This window comes from Apteryx rowi, unplaced genomic scaffold, assembly GCF_003343035.1.
Source record: "Apteryx rowi isolate R43461 unplaced genomic scaffold, aptRow1 scaffold_37, whole genome shotgun sequence".
Classification (NCBI taxonomy): Eukaryota; Metazoa; Chordata; class Aves; order Apterygiformes; family Apterygidae; genus Apteryx; species Apteryx rowi.
In genome coordinates this window covers 1-23,358 of record NW_020450196.1, presented here as the reverse complement: position 1 = coordinate 23,358, position 23,358 = coordinate 1, and the positions used below count along the sequence as shown (strand labels likewise).

Sequence of the window (23,358 nt, the reverse complement as noted above, 5' to 3'; positions counted from 1 at the left end):
AAATAAACCCCACACAACAAAATTCAGGTTTTTTCCTCTCTCTGTGGAATTTTCACCTGCCTGGATCTGGGTTGGCAAAAATTAGCTGTGGATCAGAGCTGACTCTCAAAATCAGTATGTGTTAATAAATGTAGCCTGAGTCCTGCAAACCTGTGTGGCATTAAGGCTTTGTGACTTAAGTGACTCTTCTTTTTAAAAGGTRACTTCAAATATGTGCTTTGGCTCATTCTGAGACTCTTGTATTTGCACTTAGAAATGTACTTGAAATTGTCAACATAGGTCTTGAAAATGGTTCCCATAGGGAATGTTGTTATGAATCACTGAAAAGTAAAGGAATGAAACTGTGTAAAGTATCAGTGACAGCTATGATTCATAGCTGCTGATGAAAGTAATGAAGGACAGTTTGTGCAACTGTATACAGACAGCATCTTTGATATGGAAATGTGAAAATATTACAAAATACATTCCTAAAAACAGTTTGCAGGCAGAATTTAAGCTCCAAAGTGAATCAAAATAGGGTCAGTTCTGAGGTTATTTTAATTATCCGTGGGTTCACGGGTTGTTATTTTTCTCTTGTTTTGAGAAGGTCTTTTTTTTCTCCTTCAAAGCTTAATACTTAGGATTCTGTAAATATGACCCTTTTCCTTATCTGTTATTTTTCAGGGAAATACTGTTTTAGCTGCCTGTTATCATTTTGGGATAGAAGCTGAGAAGCAGAAAACATGTTGGAAACAATTGGTAATATTTTTTAATATTTATCAGTCTACTTTTGTGACCAAATTAAGTGTGCATGATAGATTTAGGACATTACTGTACACAGCTGAAAGACATTGTCAAAAATAGCTATCGCGCTTAGAAATATATGTTGTATTTTATTTTTGCATTTTGTATTGAAAAGCAGAGAGATGTACCATCATTTGTTTAGTGTATTTATACACTAATTTATAGCCTGTTGTCTGATTTTATTAATTTAATTTTTAATAGAATTAAAATAGTTTATATAAAAAATACATTTTTTTTTTCATTGGGGTATCTCCATCACTTCTTATTTACAGTTGCCTGTAGCCACAATTCCTGCAACTGAATTTTAATGAAGGTTCTTTCACATTTGTAACCCAATTCCTAATGGACAAGAGTCTGATTTCCTTTGGCTTCAGTTTTGTGCTTTGCCTGTGACTTCCTGATTAATTAAGACATGTTTGGGCTGGGATTTTTGTTCGAATCTGAACCATTCAAGTTCTCTGTAGTTTGAACAAAAGAGGATGGTACATTAAACTCCGTTATCTGCTTGTATGTGAATGTTTCTAAACTGCCGCTGAGTGTATGTGAATATCACTACAGATACGCATCGGGCCCTCCAGGCCGTGGAGCGCTTGCAGGCAAAGCTTCGGGATCGAGGTGACATTGCAAATGAGGAAAAGCTGAGCTTACTAAAATCGGTGCTGCAGAGCCCTCTCTTCAACCAGATTCTCAACCTTCAGACTTCTGTCCAACAGCTGAGAGAGCAGGTAGGAAAATCCCTCTCCCAGGCGCAAGAGGAAAATTGACAACAAGCTGCAAAATGCATGTGTCTCTTTGCATGTTGAATTGTGAAATTAAGTAGCTTAAGTGAAGGGCTGATCCAAAGCTTCAGGGAACTGCGGGAGAGATACCCATTGACTTTGCTGGGCTTTGCTGAAGTGCACAGTGTGTGTGTTTATGCATTTTTTATGTACGYGCCTGTTACTTATTGATGTGCGCAGTGTAGAAATGGTGATACTGGGTGGAGAGTTAACATATGACTCTCTGCCCTTCAAAAAGAAGGAACAGACATATTTCAGATGTGATCTTAAGGGTTTTCTCCTAGGAACCTTCTACTGCTCTTCTGCATCTTACCCTGCGAAAAATGAGACTATACAAGGAGAATTGTTCCTGTAATGTGGACTTCATAAGGAAATGAGGATTTTTATTATTATTATTATTATTATTATTTATAAATAAGTGATTAAAGACAACCAAGAGCTCCTCCTGGGAGCACTATATCCCTTCTCTTGCTTAGGATGTAGGGTGTTACTTTTCTGCATGACCTCAGCAACAGTAAGAAAAGGGGCAACTTTGTTTTAAAGATTCAGTTATTACTATTATTTTATTTTCTCATCATCAGAGTAAGAACTTGAATATAAAAAGTAGTTCAGCAATTGAATTAGGACTAGGCTGCGCATCTGGCTCTGCAAATAGTTGTTACTGTTAACTGCTGTAAGATGGGTAGCGCCATGTCTGGTATGCAGAAATGCTGAAGTGGGAGGAGGCAGCCCCTGCAGTCTGCCCTTACGGTCCGCCTGGAGTTGCATCTGGTCTTTGACAGGATTGCCACTGGTGAAAAGTCCTGGTGAAAAGCATTCTGGAGGCTTTGACAGCAGAAAACCGCAGTCTGGCTCTTTGTTGCTTCTTGCTGATCATCTTGATGCTATTTTACAGACAAGAAGTACATTGGACTGGTATTTACAGTTCCATGCATTGCTCTGTTTTCCAAATTTTGAATGTTTGGTATGAGGAGACTAGGTTACTTGAAGTGATTGGAGTGATTAAAAAATTTTAGGGAAAAAGTTCATTGTTCTATATGAAAAGGAGAATCTAAAACTGACCTCCAAAATTTACGGTGAATTATGTATTTTATGGCTCTGGGAACACATCTTCAGAAGTGAAGGTGTGCCTGAAGCTTTACCAGAAATTTTCTGAAAATGCAGATTAAATTCTCAGTACTAGACATTAACTGTGAAGTTAAAAGATACTTCTCTGCTTAGAAACAGTCACCAAAACTAGAAGCTACTAATCTGATAGCAGAGATAGGTAATTTCAGATAAGTACTTTTTAAAAAAACAAATCGAACGTTCTACTGCCCTGTACCTACAGGTTTATCTGTGCAGTAACTTTAGGGGTCTGTGCTTGTTGGATGATACCTATCCAGTCTAGCTGCCACAGGAACTATTTGTATCCTGATGTGTGCTAATATGAACACTTGTACATGCAAATGTATGTATATGCCTATTCTTAGATTTGGGTCAGCTCTTTAGCAGGGAGCCCGTAATGTCTCTGTAGAACCATTTCTTCCCTGGATTTTAGATCACATTATCTGTTTCCTCTTTGCTTTATTTAAATGTTTATAAAGAACATTACTGAAACAGGACAAAGAAGAAAATAGGTAGGAAATAAGAAAATATGTTAAAGAAATTAAATTTCTTAGTATTTTCAGGGGCTTAGTTTTGTTCAAGGCCACTCTTTATTTTTATCTTTTTGGTTGGCTTGTTGGTGTTGTGCTTTTGAAACTCTTAAATTACTGGTTGGTGAAAATTGCAAGGCACACAAATGGTGGTCCAGCTTTTTGGCCAAGCTCTGCCAGACTGAGGAAGATGTTTTCCAAGCATTTGGAGTTGGAGCTCTGTTTGAGCCATGATGTCAAATGGTGCTGAGCTGTGCAGCGTCTAGGTGTTGTGGGATAATACTCAGTAAAGACTCAGGTAGCTAAATTTATTTGGATGTTTCACAATGGCCTGGATTGAAAGTTGTAGTGGAGTCTCTTCAGAGTTAAGTGTAAGTGACAGTTTAGTAAGTTGTTCATTAGTTTTTAATTGTTCGTGAGTTTTTAAACAGTAATAAGACTCTTGCGAACTCAGGAGAGGGCCATCTTTTAGGGAAGAGTGAGCTGGAAGAGAGGATGGGAGCAGAGGAGCAGCAGTTGCAATTTATTTCTAAATCAAACTGATTTGTTCCAGGCATCAAAACAGAAGTAGGTCACTAAATGAGACCTGCTTGTGGGTGTGCAGTGGCCTCATCAGTGAATTTGAGAGTAGGAGATAGCACCACGTGGAGCAGCCATATAGAGGAAGCATAGAGGTGATAGCATGAACCACATCTTCTGTTTGTGAAATGAGTCTGGAAAATAGGTTGAGAAATCTACTAATTGTCTGCTGTGTTTTCCTAGCAAAAAACTGGATGTAAATGTCTAATTTTCGCATACAAATACTGTTTGTATTCCTGTGACAATCACTACCTTCTTTTAGGGTCTAAAATATTAGACTGCCTGTTTTTTCTTTCCCACAGATGAGTGATCTTTTAAGCACCAAATGCAGATCTGAGAAAGCTTGTATTTCTCCATACTTGATGATGTTTTGGAATATGCTGCCCAGTTTCCTTAAAGCTTGTGTGTTAATTGGAAATTGATCCCTTTCACTGTTGGTGTGCGCTTACCAGGAATCTCTTCAGTTTGCATTTCTGTTATGCACAGTGGTGTGGACTTACTGGCATGTTGCTTCATCTGAATGTTGATGAGGCATGCTGACTTTTAATCTGATACTCTTGATGCCTATTTATACTTGCTTTAAAGACTTTTTCTTAAATAGGCAAACAAGGTTTGTTTACACTGCAAATCTGCCATTGCAAAGTTAAGAATTTAAGTAGGAAAACTCTAGAACATGAACATATTGAATGGGTGTTTTTTTGAGAATTACTATCTTAACTTCACCAGTCAATTGAACTGAGGAGCACCAAAGTAACCAGATGTTTTTTCTCCCTCTTATTATCTTCATTCTTCAATAAATGCTTGTTTTCTGATGCTGAAGAACAAGCTCAGTGTTTGAAGATAAGGGAGTGACACAAAATAAAAATAGGAATTGTGATGTTTTGAACTTTTCAAATGTCTAATTAATGTTTTCTTTTTCAAACAAAATAATAATATTCAGGCAGCAGTGGCAATCCTTCTCTGCCTCTAATTTCCTTTCCTTTTTGTCTCTCATTTGTCCAGCTCCTCCTCCCTCCTCCGCTCAGCTCAGGGATCTACCAAAACAAAAAAATCCTTTCCTTGGCTGGGCTACATTCCTCAGATTTTTTTTCCTTGCAAGTTTGACCCTAGTTATTTCTACACAATGCAGGAATGGAAAAGCACCCTCCCTGCAGTGCAGCCACATACTGGATTACACGTGATAGCTGGGTGCTCAGCACTGCAAAGCGAATTTAGGAAAGATGCAAAATGGAGAAACTATACCTTTTGAATAATCCTTTAACTCAGTGATTTGCACAAGTAAATGAGAACCTTCGGTTATTATTTTGAATGCCTTTCTACAAAAACGTTATCTGTTCTGTCATTTGAAACAAAATATTTCACATGCTCATTGGAAAAAAAAAAAAAAAAAAAGGCTAATTTGGTATCTGCTTTGTACCCGCTGGGGACGAAGCCCGTTCTCAGAGCAGTGAAGGCGCAGTCACCAGAGCTGCTTTGGAAGGTTACCAGGGAGCGGGTGTCTCTTGAATAGCTGATGCTGCTTTTTCTCCTTAAAACAGGAATTCGGGGGGAGGGGCAGGGAGCCTTCTGCAAAGGGACTTTTCAGAGAATTCCTCACTCTTCGCCTCCCCCTGCAGGAATTTCATGGTGGCCGAGTTATGCTTATTACTTTTGTTATTGTTATTACTGGTCTTGACCTTTTTGTTGCTCAGCACACCCAAATATCGGATGAAATATTGCCTCATGTAGCGTGTGATCTTAGAAGGCGGTGACTCAAAGCCTAAAATGCAGAAGCACTAAGAATTTGTTCTTTTGAATGCTGAGATCTGAAAATGCTGATTCTGTTCCTTTAAATGCTGGTGTACCACAGACATGACTGGAATAGTTTCTTTCTTATTAAAAACATCTTAAACAACTACATGTAAGCAATATTTGATTGCATTTAGCATCTAACTGTGTCTGTAGCATAAGTTTTATCATACTCTGTGGTATCAGTGAATTTTCTTTTTGTCTAACGCCAAATTATGTCAATATTGCAGATGTTACATACAGTAAAGAGAACGCCAATCAAGGCAAATTGGCATAAGCCAAATTACAGAACAAAGCAATATTCTTTCATGCAGTACTTACATAATCACAGTGCTGCGAAGCACTTTCATGATGGAATTATAGTGATTTTATTATTGCCAAGTAGTGCAATTTATATGTTATGAAAAATATTTTTTGCAACCACAAGAGCGTCATCTTTCTAAGATTTCCACTTGTGGTTTATTTTTCCCTCCTGAATGACCTATACTTGTGTGATTAGCAATAATACACACCAGTTCTTCTCAACTTTTYCCTGCTAGGAGCCTGTGTTTGGGGAGTGGGAGAGGTGGTGAAGAAAAAGAGACAGGTCATGACCTTTCCGTTTCCAGTTCATCTGGGAATTCTGAACTGCTGCCTTTGGGTTCATTATAAATGTCATTATAAAATAGCAATGCTTTGAAAGTATGTGTTTGTTTGGGGAGAGAAGGGAAGATTAATTCTGAAATACATGTTTTTGCACACACAGATATGCAGCACTTTATTCAGTTAACAGTTTGGTGTTTTTTCTTAAGAGTTTTGATCACAAATCAGAAGCCAGTTCATGTGCGGTAGGATTTCTGTATTAAGCATGTCCTCCATTGAACATTGATCTCTATTTCCTTAAAAACAAATATAATCTGAATGAAGTGCCACTATCAATTATTGAAGAAGACCTAGTATTTCACACTGCATTCTAGATATGCCGTAGTCAGAGTTTATTGCAAATTTGAGATGAAGCTTTTTAAAGGTCTAATTAAACTGCTGTAGATTGGAGAGTGCCTTTTGCTATTATATGAAGTGTGCAGCATTTCTTTTCAGCAATATTTCAGCTAACATGCAAACCTTGGCCAGAGGGGTGGTTTGGTGCTGTTTTCTGCAATGAGGACAATGATTTAGAAAAGGAATATCTCTCCTTGACTTTATAACATCTGTGATACCGGATCCATGTACAATGGCCTTTGAGTGCACATTAGAAACAGTTTGGGTTTGAGCCTCAAAGGCCACTTCAACATGCTTTGGAAGTGTAAAAAGATTTTTAGGCAGAAGCAAATTGTGAGTCCTGCTAATTATAGTGGTGTAATAATACTCCTATAAATAATCATTTGATCCATAAAAAATGTTTGCAGTAAGGAACATGACAGTGGCATGTATTAGAAGATATGAAGGTGAAGGAGAGCAAAAATGAAGCAAACTAATTGACAAAGTTCAATTATATATGGAAAATTACTGAAGTGGGTAAGGTGGGAAGGTGAAGATGAATGAATCTATTGTATGGACTCTTATGCAGATAGCTTCGTGCTATAGCATGACCTTTATTAGGTTAAAATCCATGCATATGATGTAAAGGCAAATCCTGAGTTCATAGAAGGGTAGAATTTGATGATGTCTCTGAATATTTTTACAAATAATAATCCTGGGCACAAATTGAAGTAGAGGAAATTCCATTTAACTGGGTTTGGCTCCAAACAGACATGGTCCTGGGCAACCTGCTGTAGGTGTCCTTGCTTGAGCAGGGGTTGAACTGGGCGATGTCCAGAGGTTCCTGCTGACCTCAACAACTGCAATTATGTGAACAGTGAAGCAAAGCTCGTACTGCCTATACCCTGTGGGCCTGCTGAAGTGACTGTGTGCGGTTAAAGAAAATGTGTGTATGCACATTTTATGTATTATGATTCATCTGGAACATTACCCAAGTGATTCCTCAGGAATATGGATAACAGAACAAGATCGCTGCGTGGTGGAAATCACGGAGATCAAAACATGCTATTTTTCCTCTTTCCAATTTTTTGTGAAGAGCAGGGCTAAGTGCTACTGTATATTGAATTATTTTCTTTCTAGTCTGTTTTGTTTCAGACAGTTTGTAAAACAGGTTTTCACCTATTAACTTCGGATATTTCCCAGGCAGATATTCAAAAAAATGACATTTATTCTATTATGTTTTCGTAAAGCACCCAGACGGAGAAAGAATTGTGTGAACACAATACTGACTTCTTCATGACAGCAGTTTTAGCAGAATGATATGATTGATTTAACAGAAGTGACATATTAAAAAAGTTGAAACTGATGCAGTAGTCATATTAAAAAAATGGAGTTCAGAAAGTGATTTAAAAATACACTTATGGATTTTGATTTTTTTTGTTCATTTTTGAAATTTAAAAATAAGAGTTTGAGAAAAGAGAATTCCAGCCTTCTGTACTGAAGAATGGAAAGCTGGAATTTTTGCACTGTAGAACTATTAAAAGTATTTAGTGCTACAACTACTGTTGTAGTCTTAAATTGAAATTATTGTGCCAGGCCAGTATGAAGTAGGTTGGGGTGAAATAAAATCATTCTTGTTGGCAGTCAACAAGCAGGTGGGACAACAGACAGAGACTTCTGCTTCTCCTGAGGTTTATTTATTTGTGTAAAGCAGCGTCTCCATTCTCCCACTCCCAGCCACTCCATTAGATGGGTCAGCAGAGTCCTGTTTGGAAATGGGCAGTTAATGATGGCTGAGCAGGTTGGAGATTTTTTCTTATTTTATTTTCTGCTCTGAGAAGAGGCTGTCTGTCTAAGGGTAGGGTTGTGATTTTCAAATCATCCTGGTGATTTTAGACTTGTTTAGTAATTTTTGTATTTAACTATTGAGCTCATGCAGAGATTCACAGTGCCAGCCTTAGAGTATAGTGATGCAGAAGCCCTGATCGGTGAAATTTTAACGGGCCCTTTGTTTTCTACAGAATTGGTGAGGTTCCTCCAATATACATATCATATTTTCATTGTAAAATAATAGATAAATTTTTCTTTAAAAATCTGGGTTCTGTTGAAACAGCTTGTTCAGACTTGTTTACCACTACCTAAAGCAGTRCTTTAGGCTGCTGTGCTCATATGAACAAAAGAATTCTAGGCAGAGTGCGGAAAACAATTTTATATTATTTCCATCAATTTGTTTCATATATTATGCTGATAATTTGAAACCTTATATCAATTATAAATGTACAAAACATTCTTTTTAAAATTTATAATATTGAGATATTAAATATTTTTAACAAATAATTGGCTAACCATGACACTGTTTGATCAGCAGGAACGGTTTGTCTGTGGCTGTAGATCTGTACTGTTACCAATCTTTTTCAGGTAAATATTACACCTTCCATACATACCACTGGTGAGTTCCCCCAGCTTCTCCATCATGGTGTGAGTGTGGGTTCCTCACCGCATAATGAGTCGTATTTATTGGCTCAGCAGAATGGCAGCACAGCTAATGTGCTGGAAGCATCGATGAGATCCGTCACTCCTCAGATTAATGGGAAATCCTCTAGTGATGACTTTGAGCAGCTGATCAGAAATATGTCCCAGGTAACTGTGTCTTCTGGTAACCATGAAGTGTGAATCACTGTTTATTTGATAGATTAAAATACATGTCTACTTATTTTAAGGAAATTGAGTTATTAAGCAAACCTCAAATCTTTTGCTATATGAAACAAAATTAGCCTTTTAATTTGAGGAACAATTGTTAAAGGAGAAAATGGTCTTGGAAAAATAGCCTTAACATTGTCACTGCCTAGTTAGTGTCCTTAGCTGGTCATCTCAGGTCTGCACACCRTGGGTAGTATGTGTCCTTCTACGCTCATGTGCGGGACAGCTGCCCCACGTGAAGGGACTGTTTGTCATAGCATGCTCTTGAATGCATAACTAATTAAAACCTTATTTTGATATTTGATTTCAAATAAGACGGAAAATTCCTTTCTGGCCTTATTGTGCATTGTTCTGTAATCTTATAAGTATTTCCTGTGGTAGGCCAAAATCATGTGCARGTCCCTTCAGTTCTTGGGGCTGACTTTGGCCCAGAGTGCATTTCAGCATTTTTCTAGTTAACCTTTAAAAGATGTGGGAAGTCTTCTGCCATTCTCCTGGAAAGGCTTCTACACTGTCTTGTATTTTCCCTCTTTGTGAAATTCATGCTGTTATTTCTAATTCTGCTTCAAAGCTGTGCTGTACTCTCTAATGTATAGACATAGGAATCCTGCTTTAGCCACTACTGAGCTCAAACTTTTGTATGAAGCTGTTTTTCCTAATCTTCTCTTCTTCAGGCCTGCAATAATTTTTATTTCTCAAATCTTTCATATTTTCAGCTTCTATATCATAGTTAGAAACCAGAACTGAACAACTATGTTTCAGTTATTAGCTTGTTTAGCCTTCTGCAGCTGTAGCAGTCAAATTGGAACTCATTTACCAAGCTCTCATTTACCACACTCTTATGCTACTTTTCAACATTTTTAATATTTGTACGCTTTTCTTTCTTCTGCTGAACAGGGTCGTCTTGTTGAGACCATTGAGCTTATTAAACCTGTAAGTGGTGGCCTGGGCTTCAGTGTTGTGGGCCTGAAGAGTGAAAACAGGGGAGAACTAGGAATATTTGTTCAGGAAATCCAGGAGGGAAGTGTGGCACATAGGTAAGATTACTAATGCAGTATTTCACTATACCAAGTATTAACATGACACTGTAGTTTTGTTGTTGTTTTTATGGCACAAGGACATGTTCTCTGTTAGTCTAAGCCATACATTCTAGCAGATTTAAAATTACTCATTACTGCAATTTTTRCAACATTGGAACAGAGAAGCATATGATCTGTGTTTGAATTTTCCTCAGATGTAGTTACTCTGTGGTATGCTTATGGTATCTCCCTTTCAACAGGGGAAACAGGGAAGYTGCAGTTGTGAGCAATATAGATTTTGACACCATTGATTATACTGAAAAATAATTTAGTGCAAAAAAATCCTGTGCAATTAATCACATTGTTTGTGGGGWAGGGTGCCACTGAGCAGGTGTCAGAAATGCAGCTTTTAAGTCAAGCAGTGCTTGACCTAAAGTCCTTGGACTCTTAAAAAAGCTGATGTTACCAGAAACTCAGCAATAATAACAGCTTGCTGGAATTATCTTTCAGACTTTAATCCTGATCCCACAAGTCCTGTTGAAAAAAAAAAAGGGGGGGGGAGGGATTTCTGCTGTAAGAACAGCCTGTGGCAACAAGCAGACTCAGTGGTGAGTGGCAGCAGTGCTGGTCCATTGTAGACCAGTGGTTGTGCTGCCGTGTAGTGTATGACTGCACATGGATTTGCCGCCCAGTCTCCTGGTGGCCGTCAGAGCTCACATGTGGTGTCATCGGTGTGTTGKGCAGGGGCTGAGGCATCGTCTCCATGCCGTTTCTCTCCCTGCAGTAGGGAACAGTGTTCTGGTGACTTGGGTCTGAATGTTGTCATTTTAAGAGTGCAGAGCATAGCCTACAGAGTTAATTCGGTTAAAGAAAAGTAGCTTGCTGTATGTCATTACGATATATTCTAATTTGCCTAAAGCTCCCTTTCATTTCTTGGGTTTTTGTTCTCCCTTCAAATGGTCTTTGCTTTTGCTCCTCTTATTCCTTAGAGAACGTATCTATAGAAATCTATCTATATCTAAATTGAGGCATATCTATACCAAATCAGGTCCTGATTCGCTGGCAAGAACAGAACTGTTCAACAAATGCTATAGGCTGCATCAGTAATAAATCTAGAGCAATAATAAATCTAGAGCACTTGGAAAAACAGTTCAAAAGCTTGAAGCTAGATAGCATTCTTCCTGAATGCTGTTGAGTATTTTGGCTTCTGTACTAGAGGTGCACACAAAGGCTGGTATAATAGGTATTATCATTTTTGTTGCTGGCCTTTGTTTCATGAAGCATTGCTATGTAGGGATTCTGAAGATGTGACCTCCAGAGTCTTTGCTTGCTTATTGCAGAAGTAATAGAAGCAGGGGAGAAGACAGAGGGTAACTTGTCTGTGTGGGCTTCATACACTTCCTTTGAAGTAGGTCCAGGGAAAGGCTCAGTATGTGATTTTACAGTAGTGCTTCCTTTATCAGAGAGTGAAGAATTGTTTTATAATTTATTCAGCTTTCTTTTTTTTAATTTAGAAAGGATCTGGKTTTTTTTTGATTTTGTGCAAAACAAAATTAGTTTCCCTAACGTCTTGATGAAAGTGTGTTCCACTCTACGGTTTGATGACTATTGAGAATGGGTGCACTGAACAAAGTAGAGCACTTGGTCTGTTAAGCAAGAGGCTCAAAGTCGAGAATAAATATAAGTTCCCAGGCTATGGTTGGAAGGGACTGAGATCTAATATGCTTAGTCTCGGATGGGGGTACAGGGAGAAGAAAGCTAGCTAGGGGGTAGCAGCCAGGGGAGAGTGGCAGTGGGATTAGCTTCAAAGGAGGTGATCACCAGGGTGCCACTGCAACTCCTTGTAGCAAAACTGCAGGGAGAGATTAAAAGGTGGGGAAAATAGAGAACTGGATATTAAAAATACTGGAAAATTGTCAAAATATTATAATTTCTGTGGCAACACTTTTTTGTTTTTTCTTGTTTGTTTGTTTTGTCATCCTCCTTCCCTCTTTATACATATGTGACAGAGATGGAAAGCTGAAGGAAGCAGATCAAATCCTTGCTATTAATGGACAAGCCCTTGATCAGACAATTACACATCAACAGGCTATCAGCRTCCTACAGAAAGCAAAAGATAATGTCCAGCTAGTTGTGGCCAGGGGCTCTTTCCCTCAGCTCATCAGTCCTGTAGTTTCCCGATCTCCATCTGCCGCTAGCACAGTTTCAGCCCATTCCAACCYGGTGAGTATACCCCACATGTGTCTGTATTCAGTTCTGGGCATGTATGAGCTTATTGCGTCTAGTATTTTGAGACATTTTTGTAACTTGTGCGTGCATTTCCTTCACAATTCTTGACCTTTTTTTCTTCCATATATCTGTGTTGTACCTCTTTCCATGCAAATAATGGAAAGTATTTAGGCTTGCTGAGGAGATCTCGATCTTGACCATATTCCTTTTACCTTCTGCCAAACTCTCGACATTCACCATTGCAAGTAGAGCATGTTTGCCTTCCATTATAAAGCTTTATTTGGAGGTAGCAGTAAACAGCATCTTCTTCTCTCTTTCCCCTCTGCTTGGGCAAACAGAAATTTCTGAGGCATTGCAATCTAATCTGCACCACCAGCTGAACAGGTGCTTCTCTGTTTGTTCCTCTGTTGTCTTTTAGCAGTGGAGCTCAAATAAAGCAACAGAGAGAGCCATCAAAATGCCAGGTGTGGGGAGAACACCTCAGGACCCACAGAAAGCAGCTCTGCTGCAATTCATTTCTTTTGAAAGATGTAGTATTTCTAGCTACAGAAAAGATAGTTCAAAACCAAGGTGATATTAACTGCACATTTCTCTTGATCTCTTTCTCTTGTAATGGACCATATATTTTTGCTTGCCCTGGAATGGAATGGCCTATCTTCTGTTCCTGTAGGAACATCTGACTGTTCAGATATCTGTGGCTTTTCTTTAAGGGAATCTGAAATCAGGGGTATACAGTGCTATGTCTTGAAAAAGCAACTCTTTTATTGTTTATTTTAACCACTAGCATAAAATATTTAGTGAAATTCAGAATGATTATTTTCTTCTATATGCAGATTTATACATATAAAATGACTTAAAACCAGCACATGGAAAGACCTGCTTTCTTCCAGTATGCCTATTATATACTTTTTTCTCAATTTGATTACCTCCATTATCTCTGAACAGCTTCCATTTCYTGAAAAAGTTCTTCTTAAATCTACCACAGTTCCTCCTGTTTTCTGTCTGTCTGTCTGTCTTGCAAGCCTTTTCCTTGTGGTCTCTTTGCATTCAAATGCTGGTGGAAAGCAGTTTATCSTGAGCTGTTCTTTTTCCCTCTGGCTTTTCTTTTTAGTCATTGGTTTATGCTAAGACTGTGGATACCCAAACAAGTACCTCAGGGCTTTGAATTTGCAGTACCTTGATTACTTCARTATATCTACTTGTATGTAAGGTGCTACCTGGCGGAGCATCAGGTGCACCTTTAAATTTTAGATTAGTTTATGGTGTGATTTGTCCTTACACTAGAAGCAGTCCTGTGAGCACTCCAGTAATCAGTTCAGTACCGTGGAATAGGAACTACCATTTGCGTTTCTTTCAGAGCAGTTACTCTTCTGTCACAAAATGAAGCCTACCATCAGAATTATTTCATTCTAATGCTGTCAACATCAGATAATCCAAAAATCTTTGTCTGCTACGCAGGGGGCAATTTTGCAAACATATATCTCATAATATCTAGTGCTGCTTTCAAACTTAATTCCACCTGTGGATTGGGCTTATGCTTTTTTGGGAGTGTTGTTATAAATGCCAGTTTGAACATGCACATATGTGAATTTTCAGTCCTGTGAGAATTCCTGTAAGCAATGCTTCTGTCACTGATCCCAACTGGGATTAAGATGGACAGTCCTAGGCTGCTTCATAAATTCATTCAGCAATCAGGTTCTTGAAAGGCAAGACCCACTGTTCAGCTCCRGTTTTTACCACAGAAATTCCAACTGTGACAGAATGAACAATTTATTATGTTAAATACTATGTACTCTTATACCTAATGGTAATTGTTAAAAAGGTCCCATGTTCCTACCCTCTTCTTATTCTAAAACCTACCTGAGAARTAAGAGAAAATGTTTTGTCAAGTTTTAATACATATGTCCTTAATTTAATAATTGACAAATTTATTCATTTTAGGTTCATTGGCAGCATGTGGAGACCATTGAGTTGGTGAATGATGGCTCTGGTTTGGGATTTGGAATAGTGGGAGGAAAGTCAACTGGAGTGATAGTTAAAACCATCCTCCCAGGAGGGGTAGCTGATCAGGTAGGTTCAACCCAACCTGGTATTTGCCAATCAGTGCAGTGTGAAGTTGTTATTTGTCTCTCTAAAGCTGTTGAGTAACAGTAACTTTTCTGCTTACAAGTGTAAGAAACAGAGCAAGCGTTTACCTCAGTAAGGGTGTGTTTAGTGCATGTGGTCTGCACGAGTAAGTCCAAAAGCTGGATTAGGCTCTAAATCACTYTTTCAGACCTGTTACAGTACACCTGTTTTGTACAGGTGTATGTAGACTCCTAATGTCCAACCCAGAGGTCCTGGTCCTCATCCAAGGGAGGGACTGAGCAGCAACTGTCTCTGTTCCTGCCTGATGGGGCTTATACGAAGGGAATTGCGTCAGCTCAGTCCATTTAAAGCTCGTCTGGTGGACAAGTGTCCATACAACTGTGGTGCTGCTGCTGCTGAAGGGCTCCTCCGTTATAGTGCAGGTCAAGGGCTGAACAGGCACCGAGGCCAGTCAGTCTTGCGTCTGCGGGAGCTGTGCCTCGGAGAAAGGTCTTCAAGAGGCATCAGTAGCTTGCATATAGGCTAATTCATGTGAAGCATTTTTATTGTTTAAAAAGTAAAATAAATTTGAAAATAAAAATAAATCGATAGGAGAATAAACCAGTATAAAGCAATACCAATAACCAGATCACAGCAGGTGAGAAATGTGTTTTGTTCTGAAGATATGGCTAATCACGAGGACAGATTTTTAAATAAAAGCATAAAGCTTGAATATACTTTTATATGCTCTCAGTTGGAAGTGTGTTTAGAGATGAAACCTGAAATCCTCTAATGTACATATATATTTTGTAAATATCAACAAGTAGTAACCATAATTGGAAGCATTTTTTTCATGCTCAGGTGCGTGTCTGCTTGAAAAGGGATTTGTCCTCGATATTTCTGTGGAAAKCTGTAGTAAAATTAGTATGCGCTTTGGTAACCTATTTTTCTTCTCCATGCTATCAGGATATTGATGTGGCATTCAAAAATTAAAGTTACTTAGCCGTATCTTAAAAGTGACTACAGCCATGTAGTAGTTTTCTAATGAAACTACTTTTCTGATTTTTCTGTGATATACCTGAGGGAAATGGCAGGATGTTACAGATTTTTTTCACGGTTATTTTAACTCACTGGTTACTTCCTCCAGAATGGCAGATTATGCAGTGGAGACCACATCTTGAAAATTGGTGACACGGACCTGGCTGGAATGAGCAGTGAGCAGGTGGCCCAAGTCCTGAGACAGTGTGGAAATAGAGTGAAACTGGTAATCGCAAGAGGTCCTATCGAGGATCCACCCCCACCAGCAGTCCCTCCGGGTACACCAGTACCCACCTCCACACCAGAGAGACAGGTAAGTACCAGCRAATATGCTTAACTTGTAGCAAACTTTTACTTCAAACTCTTACTTTTTTATTTTTTCAATTGCTGTTGGAGTACCTTGCACATGTGTGTTCTCTAGAGCCAGTATTTTCATTCCCACTAGCAGTGTTTTCAGCCTACAGACTGGGAGAATTTACATGCCATCAGTCACAGTGCACTGAATACATCCTCGAAACCTTCCAGGATCCAGGCTTGGAGACAGAAATGTGATCCAAGTGACTTCTGGGTTGATTAATTCATTAACTTGCTTGTGATTATGCAGAAATACTTTGGGAACAACAGAAATGGTGCAATCCTTTCTTTAGATGGAGCAAGCTGGCTCTGCAGCACTTCTCTGCCTGCCCGTCCTTTTCCTCTCCAGGAACACTTTTCATTCCCATATCGTTGCAACCATTCATCAGACAGCTCCTCCCTGTGCCAACCCGCACACAGATGCCGCTTCTTTCCAACGTCATCTGGCATTGCTCATTTGCTAGTCATCTTCCAAAAAAACAGTCAGCCAGCTGCTACCCTTATTCCCCTGCCGATGACTGCACTTGCTCTGCTCTGTTACTCGTCAGACTCGTCAKGACTCCATCAGCCACTTCGAAAGTGCTGTAAACATCATAATGTTTAGTCAGCTTAAAGCCACTACAAAACASGTCATTTGTGTGTGTTTACAGCAAAGTCTAGTTTCGGAAAAGTCAGGAACAGTGGCGTTTTGTCATATGTAGTTATGACCAGATAGATTTAAGTGTTCTGAATACGTGAAATAAGTTAGTGAGAGAAGAAAGATGGTGGTTGCTTTTGAGTCTAACATAGATACAATTTATGCCCCACAAAGAATTTTTTTCACTTTAGTTTTCCTGTTTCAATCCCAAATAAAAATTGCATTTCAGATAAGTCACTTAAAAAAAAAAAGTCTTCCCTGACAGTTCCTTGCATGATTACATCTTTTTACATCTATCCATTTTAGTGGTATCTATGGAAAAGGGCAGAATAAGCAGATAWAATCATCCCTTCTGTTTTGGCTCTAAGTTGGACTAAAAAAGTTAATCTTAGCATGCACACTGAATCTTTTCTGAGCAAATGAGAGTAGGGATTGGGACAGGKGTTTTTGTGTTTGTACAGCACTCAGAGGCATGAGGGCCTGGCTGCATTTTTGATAGAGCTACAAGTTATAACATTTAAGCATGGGTTGTGTAACTTACTATAGGTGACAGTGCTCAATTTGTTCAGGTTTCACCAGTCATTTTAGTTATGAAATAAAGATTTTACAGGCTAGAGGGTTAGTACCCCAGGGGCAGTGAGGAGGGGAGGGCATGACCCAAACTGCATTGTTATCTCTGCTGAATACCAGAAAAAAAGAGCAGAAGCAAATTTGCTGCTTCTTGGTAACATTTGTGCTTAATATTATGTTTTTGTGTTAATGACGTCAAAGAACGTGGTGGACTTTCCAAAAAAAAAAAAAAGTTTCCGTTCTAATCACTCTTTTCTTGTTAGGCAGAGCCTCCTCTTGACAGCTCTGAAGATGGAGAGAAGTTTAATGTGGAACTCACTAAAAACATCCAAGGTTTAGGAATAACTATTGCTGGTTACATTGGAGACAAAACCTCAGGTAATGTTAGACTCCTAGAGCTTGCTTTACATTCTGTTGCTTAGAGTAGTCTACCTGCCCTACAGACTTAATTTGAGATTTGGTGTAGCATCTCTGAACAAAACCTTGATCCTCTAAAACTTTTTGAAGGCTTGTAACAAAAAAAACAACAACAACAAAAGTGTTTTCCTGTGGGAAGTATGAGATTCAGATTACAAACAATAAATATTCGTTAGAAAATCCCTCCTTAAGGTCTTGCATCGTTTCTTAGCTGAAGCTTGTCATAGGTATATTTTTGGAAAACGTTTCTAAAGTAGACTGAGGCAGCCACTTTTATTAGAACTGACTGGGCTTTTTAAAGCACATTTTCATTTTAAAAGGCTCTTACAAGATAATACATTAATATTCTGAGCAGTTGAGCAGTTTTAGGAGAGCTTTTTTTTTATTATTTTTTTTTATTTCAGTGACCTCTGAATATAATTGATCTCAGTGTTGTTGGCTGACCTCTTGATCTATTGGAGATTTACATTAGTGTATTTGGGAGCCAACCAGTAGGTAAATTTAAATAAATGGTTGCATCAGTGGTCATATACAGTTGCTTGTTTTTACCCATAATTTCAACTACATTTTTCTGAGAAATTATTCAGAACTGCCAGACCTCGCTGTTTGGCAAATACAATACTGCCATGAAAGGCTGATTGTGTCATAACACTTCACAAACAGCTGTTGCTATGACTCTTAGTCATGTATTTATTTTTAGAAAAAAGTATGGATAGGTATATCCCACATCATTGGTGGATTATGGACATAACCTGTTGGCTTTGAGAAGCTGGACTAAATTTTAATGGTCTATTAACCTAGCCTCCATAGGATGAGTAGTCAGAATTTATGTAATTCTGCTTATTAGCATCTTTGAGTAAAGCATTAAAAGGCAAATTAAATTGTAGAACATGTGATAGATTTGATAGGTTATTTTAACTGATTTAATATTGTAGTATCACTAATCCAGATTTTAAATTATTTTTCTGCACATAACTTTATTTAAAAAGCTTCTTACCTTTGAAACTAATTGAGCATCTCACTTAATTTTACAACTTAACACCTGGTTAAAGAATTACCATGCTGTCACAGAAGCAGCAATAAAACTACTGGACAGTGAGATCTGCAGCTCAGTTTTTCTTCACCTTGGCTAATGGCAACTTGTCATGTTACCTTGTAGCTGTTACAGGATATAAAGACATTGGGAAATTAGGAAGACAAGCCATTTAATTATTCACAAAATCTGGGAACACAGCAAACTAAGAAAAAAGCMAAAGAGATGAATGTAAAATGTTTTGCAAAGAAAAAAAATAGTGATGTCATGGCCTAAATATATTTGTTTTCTTATTCTTCACAAGTTAAATCTGATCATTAGAGCAAAACACAGATGCTAACTCACTGCTAACTTTTGTCATATTGAGGCTGGATAGAAGATGAGTATTAGGTCTGTTAAGGCAGTGAAGTGTCTTGAGAGCTGCTGAAAACATTTTTAGTAGATTATTTTCCCATCAAAAATTATTTGTTTAACTAAAACAGATTTCTTTTTGTAGAATGTCCCTTCCATAGGTGCTTTGTGTATCTGACTTTTTCCCCAATTCAGAATTAATGGTTACCTAAAACAGGTTTGTTGCTGCTGTGTTTTTTTCTTTTTCTTTCCTTTAATTGGATCAAATGCTGGCTTACAGCTGTAGTTAAAAGCTGGTTCAAACATATATTGTAGTCCTGCTTGCTTATGTTTCCTGCATTTGATTATCCAAGCATTCATTTTCTTAAGCAGACATAGAAAATATAATGAGTTTAACAGGTGAGTGATAAATAGTTGCTAGTATACTCAAACTGAATTTTCTCTCCCATTAGTTATAAATCAGATCAAGAGTTAGAGATAAAGCTTTTTGTCAATGTTGTCAATGTTGTCAAGATTTAGATTAGATTAAATTAGAATTTCTGTTGTTCTTTCGCTGCAGAAAATGGGATTTTGAGGTTGTTAGATTTTGAGTAAAATATGGTAGTGTGAGATGATATTAATCAGGCTCATCCTTTTGAAAAATAGTAATACATATGTTTCAGTTTAAGCATATACTTTCTTATTAATTCCTTATCTTGCTTTGAGGTTGTGTTTTCTTTCTTTCTCTCCCTTTGGCTCATGTCGTTAGTATGAGATTGTTGCATTATTTGGATTATTTCCATAATAAATTAGTTAATTTAATTTTCTCTGTTTTCTTCATCCCAGAACCTTCTGGTATCTTTGTGAAAAGCATTACAAAAGGCAGTGCTGTTGAACATGACGGTAGAATCCATGTTGGAGATCAAATTATAGTTGTAAGTAAACACAGAAAGGAGGCTGACACAGTCATCTGGGTCATGTATGAAATCACTTGCCTGCAAAAAGCTGTACTTTTTAAAGTTGCAAAATAAGGCTCATATAGTACTTGTTCAAAGCATTTGAGTTTGGCCTTTAAATGATAAGTCTTTTTTTGTCTGAGTATTCGATCACATTATCTTTTGGATTATGCTATCTGTGTACACCTCTGTTTCTTAAAGAAATCTCTGTGTGTGTGTGTGTGTGTGTGTGTGTGTGAGTTTCTTAGCAGCATGAGCTTTTTAGAATGCTTAGTAAAAGCAAATCATGGTTTGACGCAAATTAAGCAACTGTTTTCAAAATCTTTTTTTTAAAGTGTGTCACTAAAGTTTTGATGCTTAGAGAAAGAAGAAAATATTTATCAATATTAGGAAAAAAATGCGTAAAACATTACGTCTATTTTGTGGTGAAAATCAAGACATAAATGCAGGGACCACTTTTTTTTTGGCTGTCTCAGATCTGACCTCTCACTTGTGTGAAGGAAGCACTTAAAAGTGCTTGGTATTTATCTAAATACRTATGTGCCTGCATGTGCATAGGTGGGAATATGTTTAGTTTTTATAATGATTTAAATGCTGAGTACAAACTGAAACAGAACATTGCTAAATTTGACTTCTGCTGCTGCTGCWGATGCAGAAGGATAAAAATGATTTGAGYTGACCTAATACATAAGAAAAATCAACATTTTTTTAAAATCTGTYTTGCTTAAGTGTGGTGGAAAAAAATAAATAATACCAGCTCATTAGAGCACTGGAGTTGGAAGAAGTTCAGAGGAAGGCAACAAAATGATTAAGGGTCTAGAGAGATTGATTCTTCATGCAGGAAGRATTAAAATAATGGAATATGTGTATTGTGTAGACAGACTCAACAACAACTGGGGCTAGGGGATAGAYCACTGTTAGGCATATTTGAGAAACTGCAGTCACCAAGGGGTGAAAAGGAAAAAGAATAAGGTAATTTGGAGCTTGCAGAGAAAAGGAGAATAAAAAGGTCTGTATGCTAGCAATAATCGGATGAAACTGAACAACACCAGATTAGGTCTGAGATTCAGAAAATAAAATTGAGTTGTTAGATAATGGGATAGCTTCAAACAGAAAAGGTCATAATTTCTGTTGCTTAAAATATTTTAAAAACTGGCCAGAAATAGCATCTGGACAGATGAGACAGCGATTGGSAAACTGAATTTCATTGTGTACAGTAACAGACTTCACTAATCTTAGATTACYTGACTTCAGGACATCTGTGCCAGGTAGCTCTGGTTATTACCATGGGTGGACACATCCCTCATCACCCCCCACCAGCCGTTGCCAGTTATCCGGAGGGTTTCAACCTTTCTGCTGGAGCAGGGGTGGCTGGGGCAGGGAGCGGGCGCTGCGTGGGCKCTGCCTGCTGGCACCGTGCTGAGCTGACCGCCTGGCACCGCCGCGCTTCCCACCACTGCTGCCCTGTGCTGTGGTGGGTAGCTGTGAGATATTCCAGTGAAAATGCTTGGTGTAGCCGAGGACACCAAAGCTTTGAAGTTTTTTGTTCTCGTCCCTCCACTTGCTTTGTGCGCAGCCTAACAGCTGCTGAGCCCTCAACTTATTACTGGGAAGGGGGAAAAAAAAAAGCTACTGTGACTATTTTCTATGGGTAGTGTCTTGCTGGCTAATAATCTGCTTAATCCTGCAGGTGGATGGAACAAATCTTCAGGGTTTTACTAACCAGCAAGCAGTTGACGTTTTGCGGCACACAGGACAAACCGTTCGACTCACTTTGATCAGAAGAGGGCTTAAGCAGGAAAATCATACTCAGCCCCAGGAGGACTTCAGTGCTGCTGTTGAAAAGGACTTACTGCTCCAAATGATGGATAGTGGCACACCCAAGGGTAATTAAAATGGGCTTTGCTTCAAAGTTTGCATGAAATAGTTTTCTTCCCCGTTACAAACTGGAAGTAATGGGCCAGGTTCATTCTGAGTAGCTGTTCCTGATGGCAGAGCTGTCATATGTGTGTACACAGTTCAGAAGCCAGTGGCCAACAGTAGGTTTGCCAGTGGTGACATGAGACTAGTGACTTTTCAGTGGAATCCCTAACCTTATATTGTGTGCATATTGAAATMCATACATTGTACCTTGTAGATCAGTGTGTTCGAATATCCACGCAGATACTGGATGTATAAACAGATTTTTTCAGCTGCTTATGTCATCGATTGATGTCAGCAGAGGTATATCACAGATCAAGCCATAATCACCCCCTCACACAAGATTTTGAAAGATAAAGTAGTGTGTTCACTGTATGGCATCCTGTCATGCCTACATTCAGCAGAAATTATGAAGGAAATGCTCAAAAAATGCTGTTTCTCCTGCCTAAAGGTGTTCAAGCCAGCTGACAGCCAGCAACATACCTAACAAAACTGTTGTAGTAGAACAGGCTTTCTAAAAGTGTAAAGTCTGTCAAGTATCCAGATCCCAAAGTATAGGGATTTTCTTTGTGCAGCATCAGATTCTTGAATTGGACACAGGAAAGAAGGAAAAATACAAGCATGGCTTTACCATGTGTATGCTAAAGAATGCTAAATTTGTATGCTTTCCAGTAACTGTTCTTTCAGTCGTAAAGAGAGATGCAGCTACTCACAGATGTGTTTTCATTTTTAACTTAAAAATGCAGAAGGCAAAGCATTAACAGAAGACAAAATATCTTTAAAATACATTTTTTCGTGGCCCTTCGTTCCACACTGCCACAGGAGCCATTTCCCAAACATGGATCCTCTGAAGTCGTGTAGAAGATAAGACAGGCATGCCAAAGAGCTTGATTGAATATTATAATGCATAAAATAGCTGAAGAATTTTCTTCCTTTTCCAGAAAACAGTGAAACAGAACAGGGATCTCCATCACTGCCATACAGCACCAGTATGGTCAACATTGGAGAGGACAATAAACAACAGGAAACAGGTTCCCAATGTTTAATATTTTTTTCTGTGAAAATGCATTTGGTTGTGCTTACACAAAGAGCAAGTGTTTTATGTTCCTTTCCATCTCATGTGTGCTATGTATCTGAGGTGGTACAGCTAGAAAATGGAAGTAATTGTACATGAAAGTGTGTGCTCTGGATGCTAGACAGCAAGTATGGTCATTGACGACTACTGTATGTGCCTGAAAATAGTAATTATGTCTGAGAAGTCGTATGAAGCAGTGTGTCTTGCTACATATTCATCTTTCTTTTTAGTCTAATAATGTGTTTCCCCTTGAATTTCTTCATTAAACTTTTTCTGTCCTCGTTCCCCTCCCTGTCCACAGAATCACAGAATGGTTGAGGTTGGAAGGGACCTCTGGAGATCATCTAGTCCAACCCCCCTGCTCAAGCAGGGTCACCTACAGCATGTTGCACAGGATCGTGTCCAGGTGGCTTTTGAATATCTCCAGAGAAGGAGACTCCACAACCTCTCTGGGCAACCTGTTCCAGTGCTCTGTCACCCTCACAGTGAA

The 23,358-nt window shown here is 38.5% G+C and overlaps 1 protein-coding gene across 1 annotated transcript in view; it reads left to right on the top strand.

The window, feature by feature from the left end:
* LOC112969814 (multiple PDZ domain protein-like) overlaps positions 1-21,759 on the top strand; it is a gene marked incomplete at its 3' end in the record, with an annotated part of 30,211 nt that extends 8,452 nt beyond the window's left edge. Inside the window, exons 2-11 of the mRNA XM_026073478.1 lie at positions 664-738; positions 1,342-1,508; positions 8,942-9,163; positions 10,121-10,260; positions 12,252-12,465; positions 14,413-14,541; positions 15,686-15,889; positions 17,401-17,515; positions 19,764-19,852; positions 21,564-21,759. Coding sequence (XP_025929263.1) covers positions 723-738; positions 1,342-1,508; positions 8,942-9,163; positions 10,121-10,260; positions 12,252-12,465; positions 14,413-14,541; positions 15,686-15,889; positions 17,401-17,515; positions 19,764-19,852; positions 21,564-21,759 — 1,492 coding nt within the window. The remainder of the gene's footprint in view (positions 1-663; positions 739-1,341; positions 1,509-8,941; positions 9,164-10,120; positions 10,261-12,251; positions 12,466-14,412; positions 14,542-15,685; positions 15,890-17,400; positions 17,516-19,763; positions 19,853-21,563) is intronic.
* Positions 21,760-23,358: the final 1,599 nt, after the last annotated feature.